We start from the raw sequence: 25,880 nt of genomic DNA on the forward strand, positions 1-25,880 counted from the left end.
ATGAATGTAAACTCTAAGTGCAACTTGACTGGTTTGCAGAAACATACAACCATGAAGCAGTAATCCTAGTTTTGATTTCTAATCACCGTCTTTTAATTTTTTGTTGTATTTTATCCAAAACCATTTCCAGCATTTCACAGTTGTTTCCAGGGTTCTCAAATTAATCCCCTGCAAATGTCATTATTTCAGCCGAGTTTCCAACCAACTCACAGAATTAGAGTTAATTATCGGACTAGCTACATCCATAAAATCTGCCAACAACAGTTGTTTAGATGACAAAGTTGATGTTGCTGGCCAAAAGTGAGAAGCCTGCTTTTGTGTTCTCTAAAATTAAGGACCCACTGTTTCGAATGCTACTTTGAATTTTAATGTCAGCTCTGCCAATGTTATCTATGTTAACTAAATAGCTAAGATGTAAAGCAGTGGGGTAGTAGTAGCAAGTAGGGTTTGACTGAACTATTCAGAAAATGTAAAGGCAATATTTATTTGCCAAAGCCGTCCCACGTCTCTGCACTATAGAAGGATATATGTTGTATTTTAGCCCACATTACTGTCTGCAAAATTAATTTGAGTGCGTAGAAAACCACGGGGCCTCCTGGGAGACAGTTTAGACTTAGACACTCTCCAGTCTGGAGTAGGGTGATCACCATAGCCTCCAGCAGACGTGGTCAGTTCATTGACATTGTGTGTGTGTATGAGTGTGAGTAAGTGGGGGATTAACTGTCTATAACTTTGTGGTTTTCCTGTTTAGTCTGAGTTTATGACCGTCTGGAAGAGGACAGCACACGCAAAGATCAACTACACAGGCACACCAAACACACAAACACACTTGTCTCTCTCTCTTCTTTCCTATGACAAGTGTGTTGCCATCTGGTAAAGGACAACATTTAGGTCTCTAATTTCCTGAAAGTGCATTTATAAGCAAAAGTTTGTGGCCCAAACGCTAAAGTAATTAGTAGTATGTGAGTTGTGACATTAAAAGTAATTATCATGATGCAGCAAATCAGATCAAATCAGATCTACTACAGACTTGCAGTTAATATAACATGCATTGTGGTATAATAACACGTCTTTGCCGTCCTCAGTATGCCAGGTCTTGTTTCCACTGGATTATCGTTACCTCAGTCTAAAAAGATCAGCTAAGTGACATGTGGAATGGGGCAGTAATGGGAGAGAAAGGGAGATCTTGTCATGCGAGTGTGAGACCATGAAATAAAATGTAATTGAAAGAGAGAGATGAGGGAAGAAAGATGGGGCCATGTCCTGACCCTTCTGATCAACCCACAGTCTTTTCCTTTACAAGCACTTTCTGCCTCTATTTTCTTGTACAATAAGCCATTCATTGCTGTCTTTCAAGGCATGGTGACTGACTGTCTGCTGATATTTTCCTTTGGAGTTTCACTGCTGATGGGGACACACACACAGACACACACACAGACACACACACAGACTCCCGGGGCAGGAAGTCCTTGTGAGAGCAGGATGTTGACTTAGTTTTTATTTCAGCTTTCCCTGAAAACCCCTGGAGGTCCTCAGAAGAGCAGCCAGCAGATGTAAAGCCAGTGATACAGGCAGGGAAATAAAAGTATAGATTAATCTACATTTTCTTACTCTTATCGCACCAGACACGGAACAGCAAGAGTACTGAAAGTACATATTTATTTATAGCACAGGTGTTGTGGGATGATATTGAGAAAAACAGCAGGGAAAGTGAGACACAGAGAAAGTGAGTCAAAGGCAAACCAAGAGACTGATTTTTTTATGTATATGTGTTGATAATGAAAATTCCAGTCCAGTTATGAAACACATGGCAAAGAATCATAGCAAGCTGATCATGACAACATTCGTGTGAATACCAAGGCTGTAAGCATGTTTTAAAATAGCTACGAACTGAGGGTCAAAACCAGTATCTACAGAGCTGCTTGCACAACTGTAGACTCTTAATTTAGCCAATTTAAATCAGTTTAATTTAAATAATTTCTGTCATTTTAGCTACTTATTTCTAAATAAAAATCTGTTTTTGACTTAATTCAGACTCAATTTCAATGATTAAAACTCCATCTGTAAACTCATTCAGACTAAGATATAGCAAATATTAAGATTTCCACCAACCAAACAACAGTTTTGCTTCAGTTACAAAGATAATGTTCTGGCAAACTATTTTACTGTGGACGTTTGTATGGGCATGGACACAGTGACAGAAACGGAGAGCCACTCACTGTCCAGGCAATGTAATTCACCATCTATTAGAAAAGTCATCAATTCATACAACATGTCAGCATAAACTACGTCACCATAGAAACCACATGCAGCAACCACAGAACACTGACAGCCGTAAGAGAGTGTGCTAATATTAAACCTTTTTTTGTTCAAGGTGAGCTTTGCCGAAGTTAAGTTGTCATTAAGTGTTACGACGAGCAGCAGCCAGGACAGAGTCTCTGCGTATGATGTGGTTTAGACGAAGATGATCACATGCTATATTTAAAAAGTTCATTTGTGATTATTGTATAATGACGCTAGTCGTGCCTGGGTTAATTTCCCTTTCATTTCGTTCAATTCAAGAAATGTACTTTTACTTAAACTTCAGTTGCTGAGAAACTTTTGTCAGTTTTGACAGTTTGTACCATGTAGGAATTAGATTAAATTCAAATAGCAACATCAACTCATGTAATTTATGAAAATATATATATAATCAGAGAAAGAGGTGACACATAATGTTCCAGATGAGGCGCCTGTATAGAGCCTAATATAATGTCTATATTTTTGGTGCAATGATAAAAGCTACACCTGGATGCTGAGAGCTGCTTTAGGTGTTTGATTATCTCTGCCACGCAATAACAAAACATCATTTTCTTGAGATCATGATTTAATTAAATACTGTTCTGAATAATTTTAGGGTGGTTATGTCATATTTACTGATCAAGCTCTCTGTCAGGAGAATTACTTTCTGTACTTAAGCTCTCTCTCTCTGTGTTATCTCTGTTAATCTCAATATCTTGAGATAATTGTTTTGTTATCTTGAGCCACGCGATTATTTTTATTTTTATGGTAGCTGAGTAATGACTTGGGCTACCATCGCCACCACGATCAGTCACCAAATTAAGTCATTGCCTCGAGAAAACATTTTTTATGCTTTATCTTATTGTTACAAGAAAACATAGTTTGTTATATCAAGATAATAATATAATTATGCTCTGATATTAAGACTACATGAAAGCAAAAGTGATAAGTTAATGAAATTTGAATCGCCATCAGCCTCCATATCTGTGCTTAGGTGTGAGGGGTCATAGTCTTTCACTTATATTAACCCGAGATCATATTATTAATTTCTTGATAGTAGGACTTTATTTGTGTGTGAGCGTGATTCATAACTTTATCCCATCACTGTTGTCTGATGAGAAAGGAGCCACTGCCACTACGTTTACATGCACAAAATATTCCGATTTTGCTCTTATTACCAAAAAGACAATATTCCTACTAAGCTGTTTACATGGCTGATGAAGATGAATATTCCACTAATACCTTGTGATATCTGTGCATATTCAAAAACCTGTTGATATCCAGGTCTTTAATGTTTAGAAGTAGGCGTGTTTGTCCCTGCGACTAGAGACTTGGGTGTTTTGTTTAGGAATGCATCTCTTTTCAAAATATAAAAGTAACGCACACCAAGAATTATAATGAGATGCTGATCACTGGCAGTAGACTTGATTGACTCAAGTGTCGCACACTCTGGCTCCATATTCTTTTATTTTGATGATGTTTCAGCCTTTGGGCCTTCTTCAAGATCAACAAACATTTTGAGACTCAGGTACTGATCTCTTGTATAGGACACACCTTTGTCACACAGCTGATACAGTTAAATGATCATGCTACACTGTTAGGTTGAGCAAGTGGGAATGCATCTCTAACAGGATTGCAGTGGTTTACCTCTTTCAAGGTGTGCTGTGGTATCAAAACTGAGGGTTATTATACCATGCACATTACTTAAAAAAATGCAAATTGAGGAAGAATCTCACCTTTGTTTATTTTCAAAAGGGAAACTTTTTACACAAGGTTATTGAATTTTAATCATAAAAATGTTTGTTCATCCCCAAAATAACTTTCTATTTTTGAATTTTTTAATACCGTATACAATGAAACCGTGGTATTTTCTGAGACAGTAACCGTACCTTGAAAATCTCTCTTGAAAATGGCTTGTTGATTCTACACCCAGAGTCTGCAATAATAGTCCATGTGTTGCAAACGGTAAAACTCCACCTGAAATGCATGTTCTGACTGTGCTGTATACATGTTCAAATAATGCTCTTAAAGCGCAAATAATCCGGGCATATCTCTCATGTCTTAAGCCCAGTTCAGACCAAAGATTCATGGTGATAGAAAACCGTTGTAGAACGTTGCAGAGAAAAGTTACAGTAGCGTGAACTGGCTGTCTGAGCTCGACTCAAGCCGCCTGATGGTGTCACCTGCAACTGAGCTGGTCGAATCGCGGTTGGTTTTAGAACATAAAGCATGTCATCTGTTTCAACAGCCAATTGGCTTGTAGTAAAGTCCGTTGGTCAAGTCAAAATGACCCCATGCTAGGGATGGGCAGCACAAGCAAAAACACTATTCGAAAATCATGGCAACTATTCGACGATTTTTTGAATAATCGATGATGGTTTATTCATTTAAAAACACATTGTGCACGTTTAGCACACTATTTCATATTGTTTTTATCTGCTGGAGGGTTGTGTAGGGGAGCGTAGCGCGACAAAAATAGAAGAGCTGCGTAAAATAGAGAGTTGTCGTGCGACAGACGGGGGTTGTCGCGCTGCTCCTGTTGCCGGTGGAGCTGCTGTAATTGATTAACAGGGGGGCGAGCTGCTACGGGACTCGTGCTGCAGACGTGTCGCGGTGGAGCCCAGCCGGTACGGTCCCTCGCCGCCTCCTGCATGCCTTGCTCTCAAATGACTGTGCGTACTTGTTGTAGACTTGTGATACGCAAGCTTTGCCTCACAGAGTTTGCACTGCACCTCATTTTCGTTTATTTTGTCGAAGTTGTTCCACACGGAACTTTTTGATGACTGTAGTAGTCTCTGCATGTTTCTCCTGTTTGTAGAAGAGCATCAAACTAGCTGGTAGCCCATCTCACACCGCTGTAGCAATCCTATACTGCCCTCATGCGGTTAGAAGCTGAATTGCATGTCAAATAAAGGGGGGAAATAAGACGGTGAATAGTAATAGTCACATTAAAAAATCGATTTTTCAAAATAAAACGACTATTCGAAAATCGTGACCCATCCCTACCCCATGCGGCGTTTTCCTTCCCAGCCAAGCCCTCTGTTTCCGTCCTCACGTGTGGCGGTGTCGGACGGTGGGTTGCTGCTGCTCGCTGTGTGTGCTTGGCCCACCCCACACAGACTCTCACTGACTAACTAATAGGCGCCCCTTACTTTCTTATATTATTGTTGTGCATTTATTATGAATACAGCCCGCCTGATGCTTGTTTTATGTTTTTCGCCCTGTTATCGCTACTACAAATGCAGCTGTAGCCAGTATCTCACTGTCACTATCCTCATTCATATTTTAAGAAGCTACAAATTATATTCAGCCATGTAATCAGCCTGAAAAGCTCAAAATCAGTTCGCAGAATTGTTGCATAGAGATGATACACCATCTCATCTAGTTGCGTTGGTGTGAACTGGCAGGTCTTTAGAACATTACAGAAAGGTGCATTGGAAGTAGCTGCCTGTTTCAACTTGTCTCGTCGTGAATCTTTGGTCTGAACTGGGCTTAAATCGGAAAATGCTTAATTCAGAAAAAGGCTTAATTTGGAATATGCAACTGGAATACGCTGTATACATGACCCATTGCTAATTTGGAATATCGTCATATTTGGAGTAATAGTAGAATATTAGTGTGCATGTGAAACACAAGAGGACAATGCACCCATTCTTTCATTGTCATTGGCAGTTTGATATCACCGGATAACAACATAATTAAGTCATGATCCAAGAGTCTTGGAGTAGACACAATTGTTTTCTGTTACACCTGTATGAAGAAATTTTGACTGTATTTTCATCACAACTTGGGACATGCGTTGAATTCTTTTGTCCTTGTTAAACTGTTAAAATCCCATTTCCTGGATTGCCTTGTTTGTGAAACTTGGAGGTAGAAGAGAAATCATATTTCAGGTGTTTAGAGCACATCTGAGCTAACAAAGCAGATTAGTTTTCTGGGAGAAATCCTCACAAAGCTGAGGATGAGTCCAGGACTGATTAGTGTTTATATTGTGTCTTGGTGCAAGTCTGGTTCGAAAATTCATCCGAGTGCAGGCTGTGGATTTGTAGTGTACATTTGTTCACGTGTGTGTCTGCATGGTAGATTAATTGTAACATATTTGTGGATGTATATGTTTGCATGTGTATTTGCATGGGGTTGGGTCTCACTATTGTTGCATCCGTGCTTTTATTCACACACACTTCTATATGTAGATATCTATATGTAAAGGTTCTGTGTGTGCTTGTGGTTATATATGTGTGTGTGTGTGTGTGTGTGTGTGTGTGTGTGTGTGTGTGTGTGTGTGAGAGAGTATGCAGGATTATCACAGTCTCATCCCTCATTCCCCTCCTGGCCCTGACCCTTTTAAACAACACTCTATCTTTCTCTGGGAATCCCTCCATCCATCTCCATCAATCTTTCTATCTTTCTCTGCATCCATATCTCTCTCGCCCCCCCAAACTACTTAGGATGGAGGGAGAGAGGGAGAGAGAGATGATCCTGTCTTTTTCAACCTTCTTCTTATTCCATCAAGCATACATCTAGCCTCAAAACTCAACAATAACACATCCATCACACACACATGCACACACACACACTCAGCAGGGCAAGCAGTGCAGAGTCATCGTCTACCATGACAGAAAAAGCAAATAAGGTTTTATTCATAATGTAATAAGAAGCCTTTATACAATAAAAAGAATTTGCTGTCATCCTGGATCTGGCGGAAATACACTCATACCTGGACATTTCCTCCTTAAGTGTAGATTTAACTCCCGTATTGATGTCCTCTTGTCCTTCCCACCACATTGATGAGTAGCGTGCTTCAGTATTGTCACTTGTACTGTAAACACTACACAGGTATGGAAGTGCAGGGCATCCTGAGTTCACTTTTAGAGTATAATAACCACAGTTGAAAAGCATTTCTGTTTTTAAATAAAAGGTAGTAGAGCAGTAGGTATTACCTTGCTTGTTGACCCAGGCTTTCTTCCTCAGCCCCTGTGGGCGTTACTATAAAACGGGGCATTAGATCATTTCATTCTACTGCTGCACAAAATGGATGAATCACATGCAGAAAATGACTAAGTGTGTTGCGTTAATACATGTATTTTACCACTCCATGTGCTCTCAGTGCCTTTCATTTATTTGTAACGTAACAGCTGCACATTCAACAGCTCTTCAACTTTGAACTTGATGCAGCAGATTTAAATGTTACTACAGAATGGCAGTTAGGTCAGACGCAGTCCCATAATGAAGGCTACACAGAAATTATTTTCATTTTTAGCCAAATGACACATACTTCAGTGAATCAGGACCAAGCATATAAAGATAATCCAAATGTTATGGTTTGAAGGAATAATACTTAATTTCAAATGCAAGTAAAACATCATACTGATTAGCAATATAGTGACCAATAATGTATACTACCTGCGGTTTTATAGAAGGCTTCTTTTTTAAGTCAGCGTGGGCAAATGGCCAGAGAACACTACAAACATATTTCAGATTTTATGCATTGCTGATGTAGGTTGCAAAAACAACAACAACAAAAAAAAAACAGAACAAAAAAAATAATGTAATGAATACAGTGAACTGTAATTGCTGTACAGCTTCATTAGGTGACATTACTATTTTAAAGTTATAGCTCAACAAGTTCCTCAGCTGAGAATCTGTATAGCTCATAAGCCCAGTTCAGATCAAAGATTTGTGACCAGACGAAACCATTTTAGAGCGTTGCAGAGAAAAGTTGCAGCGGTGTGAACTGGCCGTCTGAGCTCGACTCAAGCCACCTGATGGTGTCACCTGCAGCTCAGCTGGTCAGATCGCTGGTGGCTGGATTTAGAATGTAAACAAGTCACCTGTTTCTACAGCCAGCCTTGTAGTGAAATCCGCTGGTTGAGTCAAAATGACCGCAGACAGTGTGGTCACTTGATGTGGCAGGTACTCTGTACCCACCGAGCCCTGGGTTTCCATCCTCGCCGGGTGCCAGTGTCGGATGGTGGGTTGCTGCTGCTACTCACTGTATGTACTTATGCCCCCCTCAAATTATATTCAGCCACAAAATCAGCCTGAAAGGCTGGAAATCAGAATGGAGGTACAGAGAGTTGTTGCATAGAGATGATACACCATCGCATTACAGAAAGGTGCATTGCAAGTAGTTGCCTGTTTCACCTTGTCTCGTTGCAAATCTTTGGTCTGCGCTGGGCTATAAATTGACCATGTGACACTATTTCCACTTGAGTTGTTTTGTGAAAGGGGCTTTTTAAGAGTTACAGATTTTTAATCTGTAACTCTGAACATGGAGGTCTGCTTTCTAAGTTTCTATCGCAATCTTGCTAGGTTACCTTCTCAAAACTGAAAACACTGGCTTTAGGCTCAACACCCCTTGCTAACCCACTCATCTCGCTTCATAGTACACGCCTCTGGGATGTTGCCTTGTAATCAGTGCTGGGCTTTTGAAACAGCTTCTTTGGCACTGACATTGCCCGGCTTTCACTGCGTGTACTTATACATTTTGACAGTATTATAATTTCGAGCCTGTATGGCAGTAAATCCTCTGAGACATCTGGTTAACAGAGCGTAGATGGAGGATAGAGAGGCCAACAGACAGACACACAGACAGACAGACAGACAGACAGACAGACAGGTTACTATGGTTATCAGAGCAGAGAGAAAAGAATGGAAGGTGATGAACCTGAGTAGATGTGTGTGTGTGTGTGTGTGTGTGTGTGCATGAGTGTGCACGGATGTGTGTGTGTGGCAGCCATAGAGCCGAAGGCAGACAGTCATTGTGTCCTTGTCATTCACTGAATCTGAAATCTGAACCCTGCCTTTAGTCGTCCCTCTCCATTTCTCTGTTGCTATCTCACCTCTTTGTTCAACATAAAAGGCAAGAGAGAAGAAGTGTTATCAGTAGCCAAAGTCGGAGTCGTACACATGATCAGATTCTCCCGACAGAGGATTTTGATGTTTAGTAAAAGTTGCTATGACACCCAACACAGACACTGGGAACCCACGAAAATCTAAAAGAAAATTTTGTTGAAATTGTCTCTCTTATTCTTTGTTGCTGCTTCCTGCATTATTTTGTGAAAGCAGGACTTTCCAAAGATGTTTTTTTTAAATTTGCTGTTAGTTGTTAAACTTTAAATACGTGTTTGGAAATCACGTTAAGTCACCATGCAAGAGTTTAACCTCACGCCACAAATTCCCAGCTATATAAAAAGAGATGAAACAGGTGCAAACCAAAACGTGGTTCCTCTTTGAATCCCTTAAATCTGACACACAGACCTGATATGAAGCTTAAGGTATTAGCCGTCTCAAATGAAGGTAAAATGACACCATTAAAGATTGCACAGTCTCCCACATACACTTGTTTTGGTTGGAGACTCTTCCAGGTTGTGGATCAAAACCCAGGAATAAGCAGGATGTTGGCTTGATTTCCTGGCAGACGCAGGAGGCAGTAGTTAGAAACGGTGTGGAGAAGAAGGACCATGAAAAATATGTTCATCAAACTGTTTTTGATCTTGCATTAAGGCCTTAACTAAGATATTTTTTATTCTGAAGTCTGGTTACAGGATTTCCTGTGTTGGCAACATGACAACAAGATGGTGCACACTTTTTGTTTGCTCTTGTAAGAGGTGCATTGGAGGATAGATCCATGAGGCATTAGTATATTTGGCACCTGCAAGCTGTTACCCTCTGTTCGAGCTTTATCTTTTTGCCCGCTATCACTGTTCAATTTGGGAATAGAATGAACAAAAGAGAGCAGTGAAGAGGCTTCAACCTGCACTGCAGTCTTTGACACATGGACCTAATATCAGACTTAAAATCTTGAGGCATTCAAAAATTGTGCCACAATGACAAGACGGAGCTGAAAAGACATCGATACAATGTGAATAAAAGGAGCTTTATTATCATTATAATGTTAAAGCTCAGGGACAGAAAGACTTGTGTCAGAAAGACTATTTTATTTTAAGATAGAGTTGGAAATTAAGCATTGTGATTATTGCGTATGTGGACTATTACCCTTGCTTACTGTTGTCTACAGATATGTGAAGGTGCAGTGAAGAAATACCTTATACACAAGTGATCATTTGCATATCAATCACTCATCCCGTGTTGCGTTGAAATCATAAGGAAAACTTTGGGTTTTTTTCGCGTCTGTTCACATTGTAAACAAAGAATCCAAAACATTCTTGATGAATTGAAGTCAAAGGGGGCCTCATTTAAAGGAGCTGTATGTGGCATTCAGAGCATATCGATGACTGAGAATCTGGGGCGAGATAGTCTGCACATGGTTTTCAACATGGAGGCTGCTGAGCTTGCAGTTAATGGATCTAAGGCTCTGTACTCATGCCGTGTTTTTTGCACCCTCAAATTCATTGTTTTCAATGTAGACGTGCGGCAGGACGATGCTGTCACGGGGAGCACGCGTTCCTGAGTGCCTGTTTATCAGGCTGCAACGGCTGCACCCTGAGATAAACTGAGTTCAACTTTTGGAAGACAGCAGCGCACACAGTTTGTCATGTGACGAGGAACAACCAATCACAGCCAACAGATATCTTTCCCTTCTTCCATAAATATCAGGCCGTGGTCAATATAGAAAAGTTGGTCATTTTAGTGCAGGGCTGTCCCATGGACGATAGGCCTACACACTTACCTACGGTGCCTGGAAGCTCTGCACTTAGGATTCAGGTAAATAGGCTTTGATAAGGTGCTTGTTAAGGTTGCTTAGCATCCTCAGACGCAACCTGTCGCTGCACTCTTGGCTGGCTCAAAAAAGGCACAAGAGTAGCACCCAGCGCCAAACCTCGCGTTTTTCAGGCGATTAAAGACATGGCATGTGTATGCCCCCTAACTCAGTAATCAGTACTAACAACAGTGTGCTGATAGTGCTGACAGAGTTAAAGCAGCTGTGCGGAACTTTTTACCATTCATAAAACTGTCCCTAGTTCGTATCAACCCCCCTTGAAGATCCGCATATTTATTTGAACCCAACAGCGACAAAAAAGCCTTTCTCTGTATGGCTATTTAGCGTAGCCTCGGTTGGGTCGGACACAGCAGAAGTCAGCAAACCAGAATATGGCACCCGGAGGCGGAAATAAGTCTGCATGCCCACAGCGGCCTGCAGCCATTAAACCACAGAAGAAGAAGGAGCTGGGCGGCGCGATGGACGCATCTAGCGCGGCGCGATGGACGCGTAGGCGTGGCGCGATAGCCGCGAAATTCGCGTCCATCGCCTCATCGCTCGAGTTGAAAATATTGAACTTTTGAGGTGAATTCGCGTGACGCTGTGCCGCGAAAGCCAATCAATGTTGGGATTCTCCTGACGTCACTGGCGTCAGTGACGTCTTGACGCCCTGATGTCCAGTTGTTGACACAACAATAAACTGCTACTCACCGGAGACAGATGGACAGGCGCTCCGCAGCCGAAATGGAGTGCCTGTAGTTGGTGTCCTGCCGGGAGATCCTGGCACCAACCCTCGCCAACAGGTCCTCAAATTGGGCCCCAGTCAGTCTGAAGTACCGCTGAAAGCGGCTATCATCCAGACGGCGTTCCTGGAGGAGATGGTGAAACTCACCGAGCTGGATGCGCTTGTGCAGGATAGGGTGAACCCAAAAACGACGGCGTTTGGCCCTCCGACACATCTGGGACTTCGAGAGCAGGTACAAAGCAACGATGGTGGTTATCTCAGCCATGGTTGAGGAGAGAATGGCGGGCCAGATGTTGTTATCTAGTGAAAATGGGCGGGCTCGCTACTCACGTGACTGACGCGATAACGCAAATTAACAAAATGGTCCAGCATCCATACTCGCGTTACGTGCGAGTAATTCACTTCACTCGCGCCCGGTGTGTACGCACAGTTACAACAATCCCCACAAAATTATCTGTGAATGTGACCATGAACACAAATATACAGCAGGCAGTTGTTTTCAGTTTATAAGAAATTCAGAGCTACACCAGAACATTTATGATTTTCTTCTCGCTCTCCAAAACAAATGCATGTGGTAATTGCCGGTTGCAGTTGTGATTTTACGATACCAGCCTGTGGGTGTCACACCGCTTCGACCAAAGGGGGGCACTATAATCAGCAAAAATGTAAAGTTCCGCACAGCTGCTTTAACATTGATAACCTAAGGGAAACCTGAAGGTGGGCCTCCGCTTCCACGACAATGTCGTCCTAATATCTGAGTTTTTTTGAGTTGTTTTGAGTTGTGGGATGGATAATTTATCAGATGATCTGATCAGAGCTGATCGGATCAGATTGATGGATTAGAGGAGCAGCTGCAGCAGAGGCGAGTGAATGCGAACTTTTAGACTCCGCACAATGAACAGTTAAATCTCACTTTCACTGCACCTCATGTTCTGCTGCTCTGTCTGTGCCCAGAGTACACTGCGATTTAAGAGTGTGGAGCAATATAACCACACGGTATATACACCGATCAGCCAAAACATTAAAACCACTGACAGGTTAAGTGAATGCCTTGTTCTGCTGGGAAACCTTTGGTTCTGGCATTCATGTGGATACCATCTGACATGTTCCACCCACTCTAACGCTGTTGCAGACCGAGCAGCAGAAAAAAGCAGCATGCCACACCATAAAAGCTTTAGAAATGGCCTGTGGAGCGTGACAAAAAGCTCAAGGTGTCGACCTGGCTTCTAAATTTCCCAGGTCCCAACCTGCTCAAGGATTATTGTGATGTAACCCTTATCCAAGGTGGGGCCTCCTTGGATTGGACTTGGCTCTGACCAGTCGAGGCATGGACACAGGATCTCTGGGAGTGTCCTGCGGTGTCCGGCACCAGTGCGTTGGCGGCAGATCCATTTAGTCCAGTGAGTTGTGAGGTGGGTTAATGGCACGTGCCACAGATGCTCATTCAGATTGGGATCTGGGGAATTTGGAGGCCAGATTGACACTTTGAGTGAGCATGGTGCATTGTCCTGCTAGGGGGCCACTGCCATTGGGGAGTACTGTTGCCACGAGGGGGGTGGTGCGGGTCGCCACAAAATATATGAATGTGTGGAAAACCCTACTCTCTTCTCAGGACTCCATTACTTCCCTATATTTTTACATATCAAATAATGACTTCCTGCCATAATAATGCTCTGAAAGCTGCATACAGAACATTTAATAAAAGCAAAACTCTATCACAACATTCATTAAAAAACTCTCACACAACTCATGCAGTATAATCCAAGGCTCATTTATCTAGTCGTTATGCTCAGTCATTCCCAAACATGCATTTTCGCTAAAACCTTAATATTTATAATACTTTCGCATGAACAGTCTCACTCACAGACGAGTAGCACACCTGGGCAGGAGTGTGTGTTTGAACTTTGCTCAATGGATGCATGAGTACAGTTCTAATGCACACACTTTCCTAGATACAGAAGTGTTTTAAATAGTGAGGTTTTGTGAAAATGCATTTTTGGGAAGTACTGAGCATAAGACTGGGTAAATGAGACTTGGATTATACTGAATGAGTTGTTTGAGAGTTTTAGTAAACAGATGTTGATATAGTTTGGCTTCTAAATGCGGACCCCATTTACTCCAAATCATCAAGAATTTTCTCCACGGCCCTTTGCTGCATGTCACCCTCCCAACTTTCCTGTCTATCCACAGCTGTCCCATCATTTAAGGCAACAACAAAACAAAGTGCTCTTCACAAATTCAGCGTATCAGAGTGACTTATATACAAACGATCTCTTTGTGGGTGCAATATTCCTCTAAGTGATCCTTGACTCCAACACAAACATACAGAAACACATCCTGGATATGGCATGAGCTTATCCACTCTCAATTTGTCATTACACAATGAGAACTTTTCCTGTTATGAAAATCTGGTCTTCCTCAGTGGTGTAGATTCTCAGATATCATTTCTGAGAGGTCTGGAAGGTATGCGTTTTGACTCAGTGTGTATATGATATGTTGTGAGCACTTCTGTGAGAATGTGTACACATGTGTGAGAGAGTCTTTGGGTGTCTCAGATGTTCTTCACAGTTCATCAGTGTTGACATCTGGCCAAACAGCTGGACTCATCTGGATACACACACACACACACCATCCACACTTTCACGAGTGCCTCTCCTCTGTATTTTTCTTACACTTTTTCCTCTCCTTTTATCTGATCTTCCCCCCCGTCTGTCTCCTCTGTGTACAGTTGCTGTACATTTATGCGTCTCTGTGTTTATGTTTGTACATCAGTGCACATGTTGTTTAACTATAAAGCTGCTGACCTGACGTTACATCGTACGTGCATGTGTTTGCCTGTGTGTGTTTGCCAGACAGGAAATGTGAACCATGTGCACAGTACGTTGAGCATTCCAGTACTCTAAGTCCAACAAGCTTGTCATTCACTCTGAGACTAATGTTCTCTCACTATGGGAACAACACAGAGCAGTCTCTTGGAGGATGACATGTAGACGTAAATAATGATGAGTTTGTTTGGAGCTCCCTGGCTCAAGAGGTTATCACTTCATTTCTTCTTTGAATAACACAAGCTACTTGGCTTTCTGGCTGTTAGCAGTAGCACATTTGATAACATATGCACATAATATTGAGGGGCTTTCAAATGAAGACATGTCATAAATTCATTTGGAAATTAGAAGAAAAGGTTTAATTATTATGCTATATTTTGATTGTGAATCATTTTCATCACATTTTAAAGGTACAGTTTTAAGGTTTTTTTCTTAGTGTGAAACTGCTTTATTCAGTATTTTACCAGTTTTAATCACCTGGGACCTCAATCATAAACATTGCATATGTGCAAAACAAGGTCTGAAAGAGGCGTATGCCACTTCCCATGCAAAAAGTTGTGATCTATAAAAACAGACTTGATGGTAGAAACTTTGACCCATGCTTACGAACATTTTGGAGACGGGACTTTGGTGACGTAAATGGTGAGGTGGTGGTGGGGCCTTGTGGATAGTGCTGGCGCCCCATGTACAGAGGCATTGCCTCGCCGCAGCGGTCGTGGGCTCGGGCTCGAGTCTGGCTTGCGACCCTTTGCTGCATGTCAGTCCCCACTCTCTCTCTGTCTCCCCATTTCACACACTGTCCTGTCCATTAAAGGCAAAAAACCCACAAAAATAATCTTTAAAAATGGTGAGGTGGCAGCCTGATTGTAGAAATTGTTGAATATTTTTTGCCTTTGTCCATACGTATGTTTTTTTTTAGTATGGATCCTACACGTTGTTTTATAAATGAGACCCCATCCGTTTGTTATGGACACGAAGAGACCTTTGTGAATTATCTGGCTCCCGATAAAAACCTAAACATCTGGAATCTTGACTTATCAGAGAAAAAAGGTACGCCCACATTAGCATGTGCAAGGCATGGCCTGACTCTGACATTCCAAACAGTGTAGGAGAAACACTGATTCCTAAGATGAAGCTGCTTTGTTTGGTGTTTTTACCGGTGTTAATCACCAGGTTTATTTGTTTTGGAGAGACCTCTGCGGATATTTTAGCTACTGGTAAAAACCTCCTTAATGACACTAAAGAAATTTTAATCGGGAGAAGTTTCAGCCAGTTGAAATCTACAATTCTCACTGCTGGACTCCACTAAGGGTGCTTTCAGACCCAGAGACATCTTGCTTTGGTCTGTATCTAGGACTCATTTTGTTACACAGTTGCATAATTGCCTAGAGTTGGTTCATGTTCTCACGGCAGCATTTACAAGCGGACCAGATCAAATGCCTTGTGCGAGAAAGCTGCTCTTGATTGGTCAGAATTTCCATGTGGGAAAAATCCACAAAACGTTGAAGAAGAGTACACTTGCAAGATAAATGTGACACTTTCTAATGTCACAATGGAGGGACAACTACGCAGGTTGATTTTAGCGCTGCTCATCGTGGACTATATTGCTGTCATTGTTCATTTTAGTCAAACCATACAGTTTGAAAACGAGGCGCGGCTCCAACTAGAAAACAATGTTTTGATGCATTGGATGTGCTGAATGTGCATATTAAGGCAGTACAGGAGGAGGTGCACATTAATAATCCTCCAGGACTGTAACATGCTCATGTTTAACCCAAACAATGTGTCATGTGACTGCAGTTGGTTCAGATCGAGGTCGGAACACGTTCTCACCACAAACGAACCGCACCAGAGTTCGGCTGTAACTCGCTGTAACTGGCTGTAACTGTAACTCCGGTTATTTTGGTGCGCACATGAGTGTGCTGTGTTCACCCCTGCCCAAACGAACCGTACATAGGGGGCAAACAAACTTGGGTTCAACTGAACTGAACCAAACAGGGCAGGTGTGAAAGCACCCTAGATCTCCCTAAATCTTACACACTGCTCCTCTAAGCATAGATGTCAAAGGTTCAGTGCTTTATTTTTCTCAAATAACAGTATTTACTTGTCTTTTATGATATAAATTTAACATATTTGGGTTTGGTCTTTTGGTTGGAAAAAAAAACAAGCTATTTCAGTAACTTAGGCTTTGGAAAATTGTGATTGTTCACTATTTTCTGACATTTCATGGTAATCGATTGAGAAAATAAGTGGCAAAAAATGAAAATAATTGTCATTTTCAGCCCAAATAAGAAATCCAGGCACTGTGGCTCACCAGTAAAAACTTGTGCAGCTGATAAAATGTTGCAGGGATTACAGCATGCATGTTATTTTCTTTCCACCCAGAATGGTACTGTAGGAGAAGAGGTTTACTCTGTATTTACTACCCAGGCGAGCTCATCACGGCTGGAGCAAACTCCCCTCAGTGGTAGTCGTATAGCTCCATGAGTTTAATACAATCTGAGATGTGTTCTTGTCTTCTCTGAGGTTTTTTGTTTAATAGAACGACCATCTGTAAGAGCACTAGGGAGGAAAACAGAGTCATGTTGTATAACATTATTGATGGGCTCCAAAAATGTCCAAGAAAAAAATCTTTGTACTTTTCCATAATGTATGTTCTCTCCAAGTTTACATTCTGTTCCAGTGGTGAAAAATATCCATGGACAGGAAATGAGAAAAAAAAATTGCTTGAGCAACATAATGCAAATGAATAGTCCTTTGATATAGTAGCGGTGCACTGCCCAAAGTCTGCACAGTTGAAAGCTGGCCAAAAACTGCTCCCTGTATGCTTCTGTTACCCAAAGATGAAGTGAATACGGGCTCTCGCTATCTGTGAGGGCTAAATGATGTTAACTGCATTAGACTGCACTGAAAATACACCCAGATTAATTTGGATAGAATGAAACACCTTCCCTCCCCCTCATGTTCCACACTAATTACTCATAACCTCAGAACAACAGCCATACAAGCGCTAGCTGGCTCGCTCCGAACAAGACTTCACAGGGAAACTGACATCATTTTAATGATTTGAAATCCAAAACCCCTGTGTGTACAGCACAGGGTGTGCTGGGTGTTCCTAATAACCCCTGCTGTACTTTACTGCATTTTAGCTATTTAACTGTTTTTTAGCTTTGAAGAAAAAGCCAGCTGCGCCTCTATCTATCTGAAGTCACTCAATATCAATAAATACAGCTGTCTGGTTCATCTATTGAAGTTTTTGCAAAGTACTTTTATCCTGATTTTATTGCTTTGTAAATAAAATCTAACGTTCAGCTAAGGTATATATTGTTGCTTTTTTTAATAGTAAAGATGACAGTTTTAAACAAATTAAATACTTGCTCCTTGTTAAATGCAGAACACGGAAGGGCAATAAGGTGCAATGGGGGCACAGCGTATTTTCAGTGGAGACGCTTTGGTTGTTATTGGTTGCTATGATACAGGATATCCGTAGAAGTAAAACTGTCACCATAAGGTAGAGTACTTGCTCTGGGTGCAGAGAAGGCTGAAGAGCATAGAGGGAGAGGACAGAAATGCTAGTCTGTCTGGGTTCATTATTAATTTCTCCTCTATTGTTGTTCAGCGATGTGACAATTGTCTTTGTTTGTCCCATCCCTCTTCCACTGTGATTGGACGGCTGGGTTAAAAAGTGACAGCAATGAGCAGCTGCAGCGTTTTACCCAAAGTTGAGTATTTTTCAGCTCTCAGCAACCTGAAAGTAACGCCAAACATGCAGCACTCACAGCAAAATAGATGTTCATCACCTCGTCATGCTGCTAGCATTTGTAGCAGTGTAATCATGTGGCGCTCCCATAAAAACAGCAGGGTTCCCACAGTTGGACCGCAGTAGCTCAGCCCATAGGGACCTGGGTTGGGAACCGGAGGGTCGCCATTCCAAGTCCCCATCCGGACCCAATATGGAGTGTGGACTGCTAGCTGGAGAGGTGCTTGTTCGCCTTCCAGGCACTGCTGAGGTGTCCTTGAGAGCCCTTGACCTTTAGCAATGCACCAAACCCCGAACTGCTCGGGGCATGTCCTTTGGCAGCCCCATCGTTTTGACATCTCTTCATTTAATACATACATAGGACCTCTTTGTGCGTGTGTGTATTTTGGCCTGTGTGTTTTGTGACAACAGAGTAAAAAAATAGAATTTTCCCTCAGGGATTAATAAAGTACATCTTCTTCCTCTTCATGGAAAACCTGGGAAAGTCATGCTATTTCACATCACATTTTCCAGGCCTGAAAACATCATGGAATCAGAAAACATCATTGAAAGTATTTGAAAAAGTCATGTAATGTTTTTTTGGGCTTACGACGTAATGTAGCTCTAACATGCGTCACAATGTTTTTGTTTACCATCCCGTATGTTACCTCATCTTCTTCCCAATATCCTTCTGTCCATTCATGTATGCACGCTAAAGTGGGATAAAAAAAAATTATAATGGTCTTTGAAAATGTGTGGGAGCCCTGAAAAACATAGAGGTGGCGGTTGCTTGTCAGTAGCATGTTTTTGCAATACTATGTTTGTGGTAGTCCTAATCTCACTACACAAGTAAGCAGAATTTGCAGTTTTCTGTGTGCTCGCTCATCAACTTCATACATAGATCTTTGTGATATTTACTGTACTTAATGGAATTGTCTTGCATTTTTTTGGAAAAATCATTGCTTGCTTTCAAACTTACAGCCAAATGAGAAGATTAATATCAACCTCATCTGTGTGTGTCAAATATAAACAAGTGTGTTTTCTAAAATATTCGTTTTTTAATATTCTGCTGCAAAAATACGTTTACCAGACGTCAGTACTGATACATAAAGCTGTTTTATCATTTATGGCTGTGTGTTCTCTTTCCAGGACTGTTCCCAGCTGTGTTGAACTTGGCGTCCATGGCAGATATATCCGCTAATGCTACCTGTGGTGCGATGGGTCCAGAGATGTTCTGTAAGCTGGTGGAGCATGTACCAGGCCAGCCTGTCAGAAACCCTCAGTGTCGAATCTGCAACCAAAGGAGTATAAAATCATTTGGTAAGAACGACTCACACACACACACACACACACACGACTTAAAGGCATGGTGATTACAATAATTAATCATGCTAGATTAGTTAATTAGTGCCAGATTGGCCAGATGTTAACCAATCATTTTGTCTGAAACGATAATTACTGAATGAACTGAGGAATCAATCGCAACATGACAAGATGACAATGCAAAATTAGCCTGCGATCATAATTCAAACAGCCAACTAGACAGTCAGCTATTTAGTCAATCAATGATTCAGTTAACCGCTCAGACAGTCATATAACCAGCCAATCACTTAGTCAGTGAAGCCGTCTGTCAGCTGGTGAGTCAAATTAGCTTTTGTTGCTTGCTTGGTGAGCTTTGCTTAGTTAGCTTACCAGTCAGGCAGTTAGTCAGCCAGGATGGGAGGAAAAGACGATAGGATATACTGGTGCAAAAAGGGGATGAGAAAGGACGACAAGGAAAGCTGGAGAGGAGTGATGTGAAAATATTTAAGACAGATGAACTGAGACCAAAATGCTCATTTTAAAAACTTCTATCTGTATTAACACCAACACCTGAGACATTTTGGAAATGTGCTTTGCTTTCCTGCTTAGAGTTAGATGAGTAGATGGATACTGCTGTCATATCTGCCCTTCTAATAAGAAGCTGGACACTGACGACAGTTAGCTTAGCTTAGCATCAAAAGGTGAAAGAATCTGCCCACCAGGACCTCCATCCATCTATCCATCCATCCATCCATCCATCCATCCGCTTATCCGGGGTCAGGTCGGGGGGGCAGCAGGCCAAGCAAAGCACCCCAGACCTCCCTCTCCCCAGCAACACTTTCCAGCTCCTCCTAGGGGACCCCAAGGTGTTCCCAGACCAGATGAGATATGTAATCCCTCCAGCATGTTCTGGGTCTGCCCCAGGGCCTTCTACCAATGGGACGTGCCCGAAACATTTCTAACAGGAGGCCCCTAGGGAGCCTCCTGATCAGATGCCTGAACCACCTCAACTGACCCCTTTCGACATGAAGGAGCAGCTCTACTCCGAGCTCCCTCCAGATGTCTCACCGGGACCTCCAAAACTTAATAGTTCACATCTTGTTTGTGTAATCGTTGCTATTATAGAAGTTTGGTGGAATATGTCTTGTTGGGCACCATGACTAGTTGTCACCATGAGGTTACCAGGCGACCAGGCCAAGAAATAGCCCAGCAGTTGCCTGATAGCAGACAAAATTGTCAACTCATTACACTCTGTTTCCATCATCAGTCTGACATTGCGTCCTCTCTGACTGATTTTTTTCCGCGGGGGAGGGGGATGCGATTTTCCCCAACCAATAGCTAGAGACCCACCTGTCCACCTGAACCTAACGTCATCGTAAATTCACAGGGTCCACACCATGATGACACCAGCGTATGCCTGTGGTGCGTTGAGTAGTAGTAGTAGGCGAAGTCTTTGACAGTTGTCATAGCCAGCAGATACGCTGGATCCACCACTAAATTTCAGCAAATCTCAGTGTTTACCATGACTACATGGCTGTACAAACACAAGCAAGTCAAGGGAGATTGATAAAACAGGGGACTGATGGATGTTATTCAGGCTTACATATATCATATAGTGAACACTGCTGTATAGGCAGGCAGTTATTTGTCTTGAGGTCGAAATTGATGTTTGTTTTGTCAGCTGACAATTACGTTACGTTACGGTTGCTGCCACTAGCTGACGGATTACACTCCATTTAAACAGCTTCCCCACCCTTCACCGTTACATGTTAGGTGGAGCACCAACATCCTTAAATGGAGTGGTCACCAGTGTGTGGTCATGCTAACAGTCCTATTTTGTTTGAGCTTTAAGAGCAGAACAGAGCAAAGTAAAACAAACTACAATGATACTGAGAGGACGTGTCAATTTAGAACAGCCTTTGCTAACAGTGTCTTATCTGTCTCATCTCGCATGCTATTGTTCGCTTGGCTTGACAATGATGTAAGTTCCACCCATGCCGCTAATTGGTTAATCGTTAGTTGTCCGTTCGTCCATCCCATTCCGGTGAATGCGATATTGCAAGAACAGCTTTAGGGAATTTCTTTAAATTTGGCACAAACATCCACTTGGACTCAGTGATAAACTGATTATATTTTGGAGATCACAGCTCAAAGGTCAAGGTCACTGTGACCTAGTCTGTCTCATTCTTGTGAAAGTGATATTTTCACCTTACACGGATCAAACATTATAACACACACAAAAAAATTACAAATGCATACATACGCACACATGCATATGTTGTATACTAACAGTAGTATCTGTTTTCAGTCATCATGCTATGCTAAGCTAACGGTCTCCTGGCCCTGGCTCAAATTTATAGAATGTATATGTGCTTTAATCAAACCCTCAAAAGCAAAGACTATTTCCCAAAATGTTGAATTATGACTAAAAAATGAGGTGAGAGGGAGGATACTGTTAGAAGAGAGGAGAGAAAGGACTTTTACCACAGGATATATAGCTCCTTCATTTTGCGAGGGATAGTTGCCATGTTTTTTAAACAGAAATGTCACACATAAGTAGCCTGGTGATTGACAGCCGCAAGTCAACCTGAAACCACACGTCCTCCCTTAAAAATACTCTCGCGCACACACGTAAACACCCAAACAATCCCCTACACGCAGCATACATAAAAGTTCTGCAGAGTGACCTTTGCTACATAATACGCTAATAATGTATTTTCCTCCTGTTCCATTAAAGCTATTGTGAGGAATAGTAACAGCGGCCAGGACGAGATTCTGCAAATAGGGTGACTCCTTTATTTTTTTTTCATTCAGGAGTGAAATAAAATAATCTGCAATGGAAAGGAAATCTATTATTTTTTCTTTTAAAAGGTAGAAAAATATGCTTTTGATATTTGGCCTTCAATGGCTGAAATGGCAGATTTTATTTAAAAAAAAAAAAGAGTGAAGAGGAGCATTTTCCCCTCGGACAATGCTGGACTCACAACTAACATGATTTTCAGATATTTAAAAATAGAATAAAAATGAATTAAAAAACTAATATTTCCCTCTCTTTTGTGTGTATGTGTGTGTGTGTGTACAGAGCGACATCCCATTGAATATGCCATAGACGGGACCAACCGTTGGTGGCAAAGTCCCTCTATCAAGAATGGAATGGAGTACCACTATGTGACGATCACTCTGGACTTAAAACAGGTAGACACACACACACACACACACACACACACACACAAACCTGTAATACTATCCTTGTGAGGATATTGTATTGATTTCCACATGTATTCCCCTGAGGCTTACTCCAACCTTAAACTAATTCTTGTGAGTTTCAGCCCTTCACTCCCTGTAGTATTGAAAGTTGGCTCCTTCTTCACACAGAATGCCAGCTGTGGTCGGCTTGGATTTATGTTGGATTTTAATAGTGACTCGTCATTACTGGAATCCAGTGTAACCGCCATGAATCAAACCTGACCACAGCCTCTATTGTCTGCGATGAGTCAAGCTGCAAACCTTTTCTGTTTGTTAAGATTTCTTTAACGGCATCAAAAGCATGAAGTTGCTAAAGCGCTATCAGGAAAACATATATTGGGTTGCTTGGACTGCATCGAAAGGTTGTAGACTCAGCCCAAGCTAAGGAGACAAGAAACTCCCCAAAACTTTGACACAGGCTGAATATGTAAGGACTTTTGTGGTGACACAGAACCTGAAGATGCTCACAGCAACACATTTATAAACAAAAAAAACACATTTATTTTACTTCATATGGACATTTTGAAGTGTTGACAAAACAAGCTTTTGAGGACATATGATGACATATTCAGCCCACTCTTAATAATGGTGGAAGGATATAAAATTTCACCACTCGCACAGTTGCCTTGAAGAGGGAAATAAGCTAAATAGACCAAAACTGTTTTTGCACCAGGCTGTAAACATGTTTATTTCTGCTGTAAAGTTGGGCATTTTAACATGGGGGTCTATGGGGTATACTGGCCTCTGGAGCCAGCCTCAAATGGTTACTCAAAGAACTGCAATTTTTGGAACTTCCAAGTTCACTTCATTTTACAGCCCTGGAAGTTCCTGCTGGGTATATGAGCATGGACAGATCCTTCTGTCTGTGTGCATTCTGAGAGCTTACAGATACGGACAAAATGGAGCAGCACCGCCTGAAATTGTGGGGGCAGTGTAGCACAGTTCAAGCGAAACACAACCGTAGCACACACACATATAGACATTTTGAAAATGGTGGAATGGAACAAATTTGTAATATAGTGAAAATAATTCCCTGTCGACATATCGTGATGATTTAATTGTCTCACAGACAATTGTCGTGTACAACGCTGGCTCCAAAGATAGTCTACATTATCACAACCTCAACCTGGTTGTTGTCAGAAACTCTTGTCTCTGCGCTCTAGAGCCATCTATTGGATACACTATGCCAACATAAAGGAAGCATGGAAGTATGTGGGCAGTGGTGGTTATAACATTTGTAAAGGGAGTATGAATGAGCCATAACACTTAATGCTACCATGTTGCTTTTCTGCCAGGATGTTGCCCCCATAACCACTGTCTTCTTAGATAACATGGACTCACCAGGCTGTGTGTTGTCAATTTCATTGTATAAGCAATCAGAGCAGTTAGTAAATCATTTAGAGGATGCGCCTTTGGTTTGTCATCTCAAAGAAATTAAGCTACCCACTATTATCTAAGCAGTGCTGGAATTAGTTAAACCAACTTTGCTATCAATCATTTCAAAGCATGCTTGTCACTCTTTAAATAATTGGGTTTCCATTTTTGATTTGGACGGCTTGGCAGGAATCTGGGTGATTGAGGGGCTGTGTACTGGCATGGGATGATTTAGGACATCTAGTTTAGTTTAGACGTGTGATTAAACAGATTACACCGCCAGAGTATAATTATATAGATGTCTGGAGAATAAAACTAATGAGGGTGAGAGACTTTAGTCTATGAGAAGCCCTTGGTTCATTAAGAAAAGCTTATGAAAAATAGCTTTTAAGGCTAAAACAAATTAATTTGAAATTAATAATAAAAAGCCCAATATTCCAGACAAAAATGAAACAATGAAAACAAAAGCCTGAAGTAACACAAATTAGCAATAACCACTTGCACGTCTCATTTTAATGAATATGCTCAAGCAGAATATGCCATTCACATTTCGGCGGTTTTGCCAATTTAGAGTACATTTTTGTGGCCTCAGTGGACTAAAGCTCATACTGATACTGCTGTTAGAGCGATGTGAGATTGAATCTGGGTCAAGATCTTTGTCACTCTCCCGTCTTTTCAGTCTGTTCACAATGCACTGCAGAGATGCTTTAAATTTATCAAAAAAGTAGAGAGATAGAAAATGGATCTGGGGAAAAATGACGATGGAACAGCGACGAGGGACAATGGAAGAGACATACAGAGAAAATAAAAATAAGAAACAGAACAATATACAGGTCACAAAGTCACAGTGTGAATTATATGTCATAAAAAACTTTGAGATAAGAGTGTAAAAGAGTATATAATTAGATAAGAGTGCTATAATACAGTCCATTTTTATAGCCTAACACCATTTTATAGGCTGTCCTTGTTACAAAATGAACATATTAATTCATCCATCCATTTTCTAACCACTTATCCTCTTGATGGTCGCGGGGTGGGGGGGGGGTGGGGGGGCTGGAGCCTATCCCAGCTGACATTGGGCGAGAGGCAGGGTACACCCTGGACAGGTCACCAGACTATCACAGGGCTGACACATAGAGACAAACAACCATTCACACCTACGGACAATTTAGAGTCACCAATTAACTATGCATGTCTTCGGACTGTGGGAGGAAGCTGGGGTACCCAGAGAATACTCACGCTGACATTGGGAGAACATGCAGACTCCGCACAGAAGGGCTCCCTCACCTGGGATCGAACCAGGAACCCTATTGCTGTGAGGCGACAGTGCTAACCACCACACCACCGTTGTCGCTGCTCATATTAATACATATTACCTAAAACATCGAAACTGTCTCTCACTATCTGTCTACATTGTGGAGAGCTGACAAAGTGATTCCACTAAACACATAAAACATGGCTTATATCAACAATATTCAACAAAAGTACAAAATACAGCTCCATTATAACTCACAAGGTTCACAGACAAAACGCTAGTCTTTTCCTAGACACATTTTCCACTCAAATAAAACATGCTAACATTATAAGCATAAGCCTATGACATTTTACACTGCATCAGTTAGCCTAGTGGCTAGAGGATGTTCCCCCCTTTTTTAATTTAAAGGAACAACAGTAAAAAAAAAATATATATATAATTTTCTTTTTTAT

General features: G+C 41.5%; 1 protein-coding gene across 1 annotated transcript in view; it reads left to right on the top strand.

Annotated features, from left to right (window-relative positions):
- The window catches only part of lama2 (laminin, alpha 2), a 332,854-nt gene that overhangs the window by 48,172 nt on the left and 258,802 nt on the right, over positions 1-25,880 (top strand). Inside the window, exons 2-3 of the mRNA XM_078173904.1 lie at positions 19,401-19,571; positions 22,636-22,748. Coding sequence (XP_078030030.1) covers positions 19,401-19,571; positions 22,636-22,748 — 284 coding nt within the window. The remainder of the gene's footprint in view (positions 1-19,400; positions 19,572-22,635; positions 22,749-25,880) is intronic.

The sequence above is a fragment of the Epinephelus lanceolatus genome, chromosome 13 (assembly GCF_041903045.1).
Source record: "Epinephelus lanceolatus isolate andai-2023 chromosome 13, ASM4190304v1, whole genome shotgun sequence".
In the NCBI taxonomy this organism is placed as follows: Eukaryota; Metazoa; Chordata; class Actinopteri; order Perciformes; family Serranidae; genus Epinephelus; species Epinephelus lanceolatus.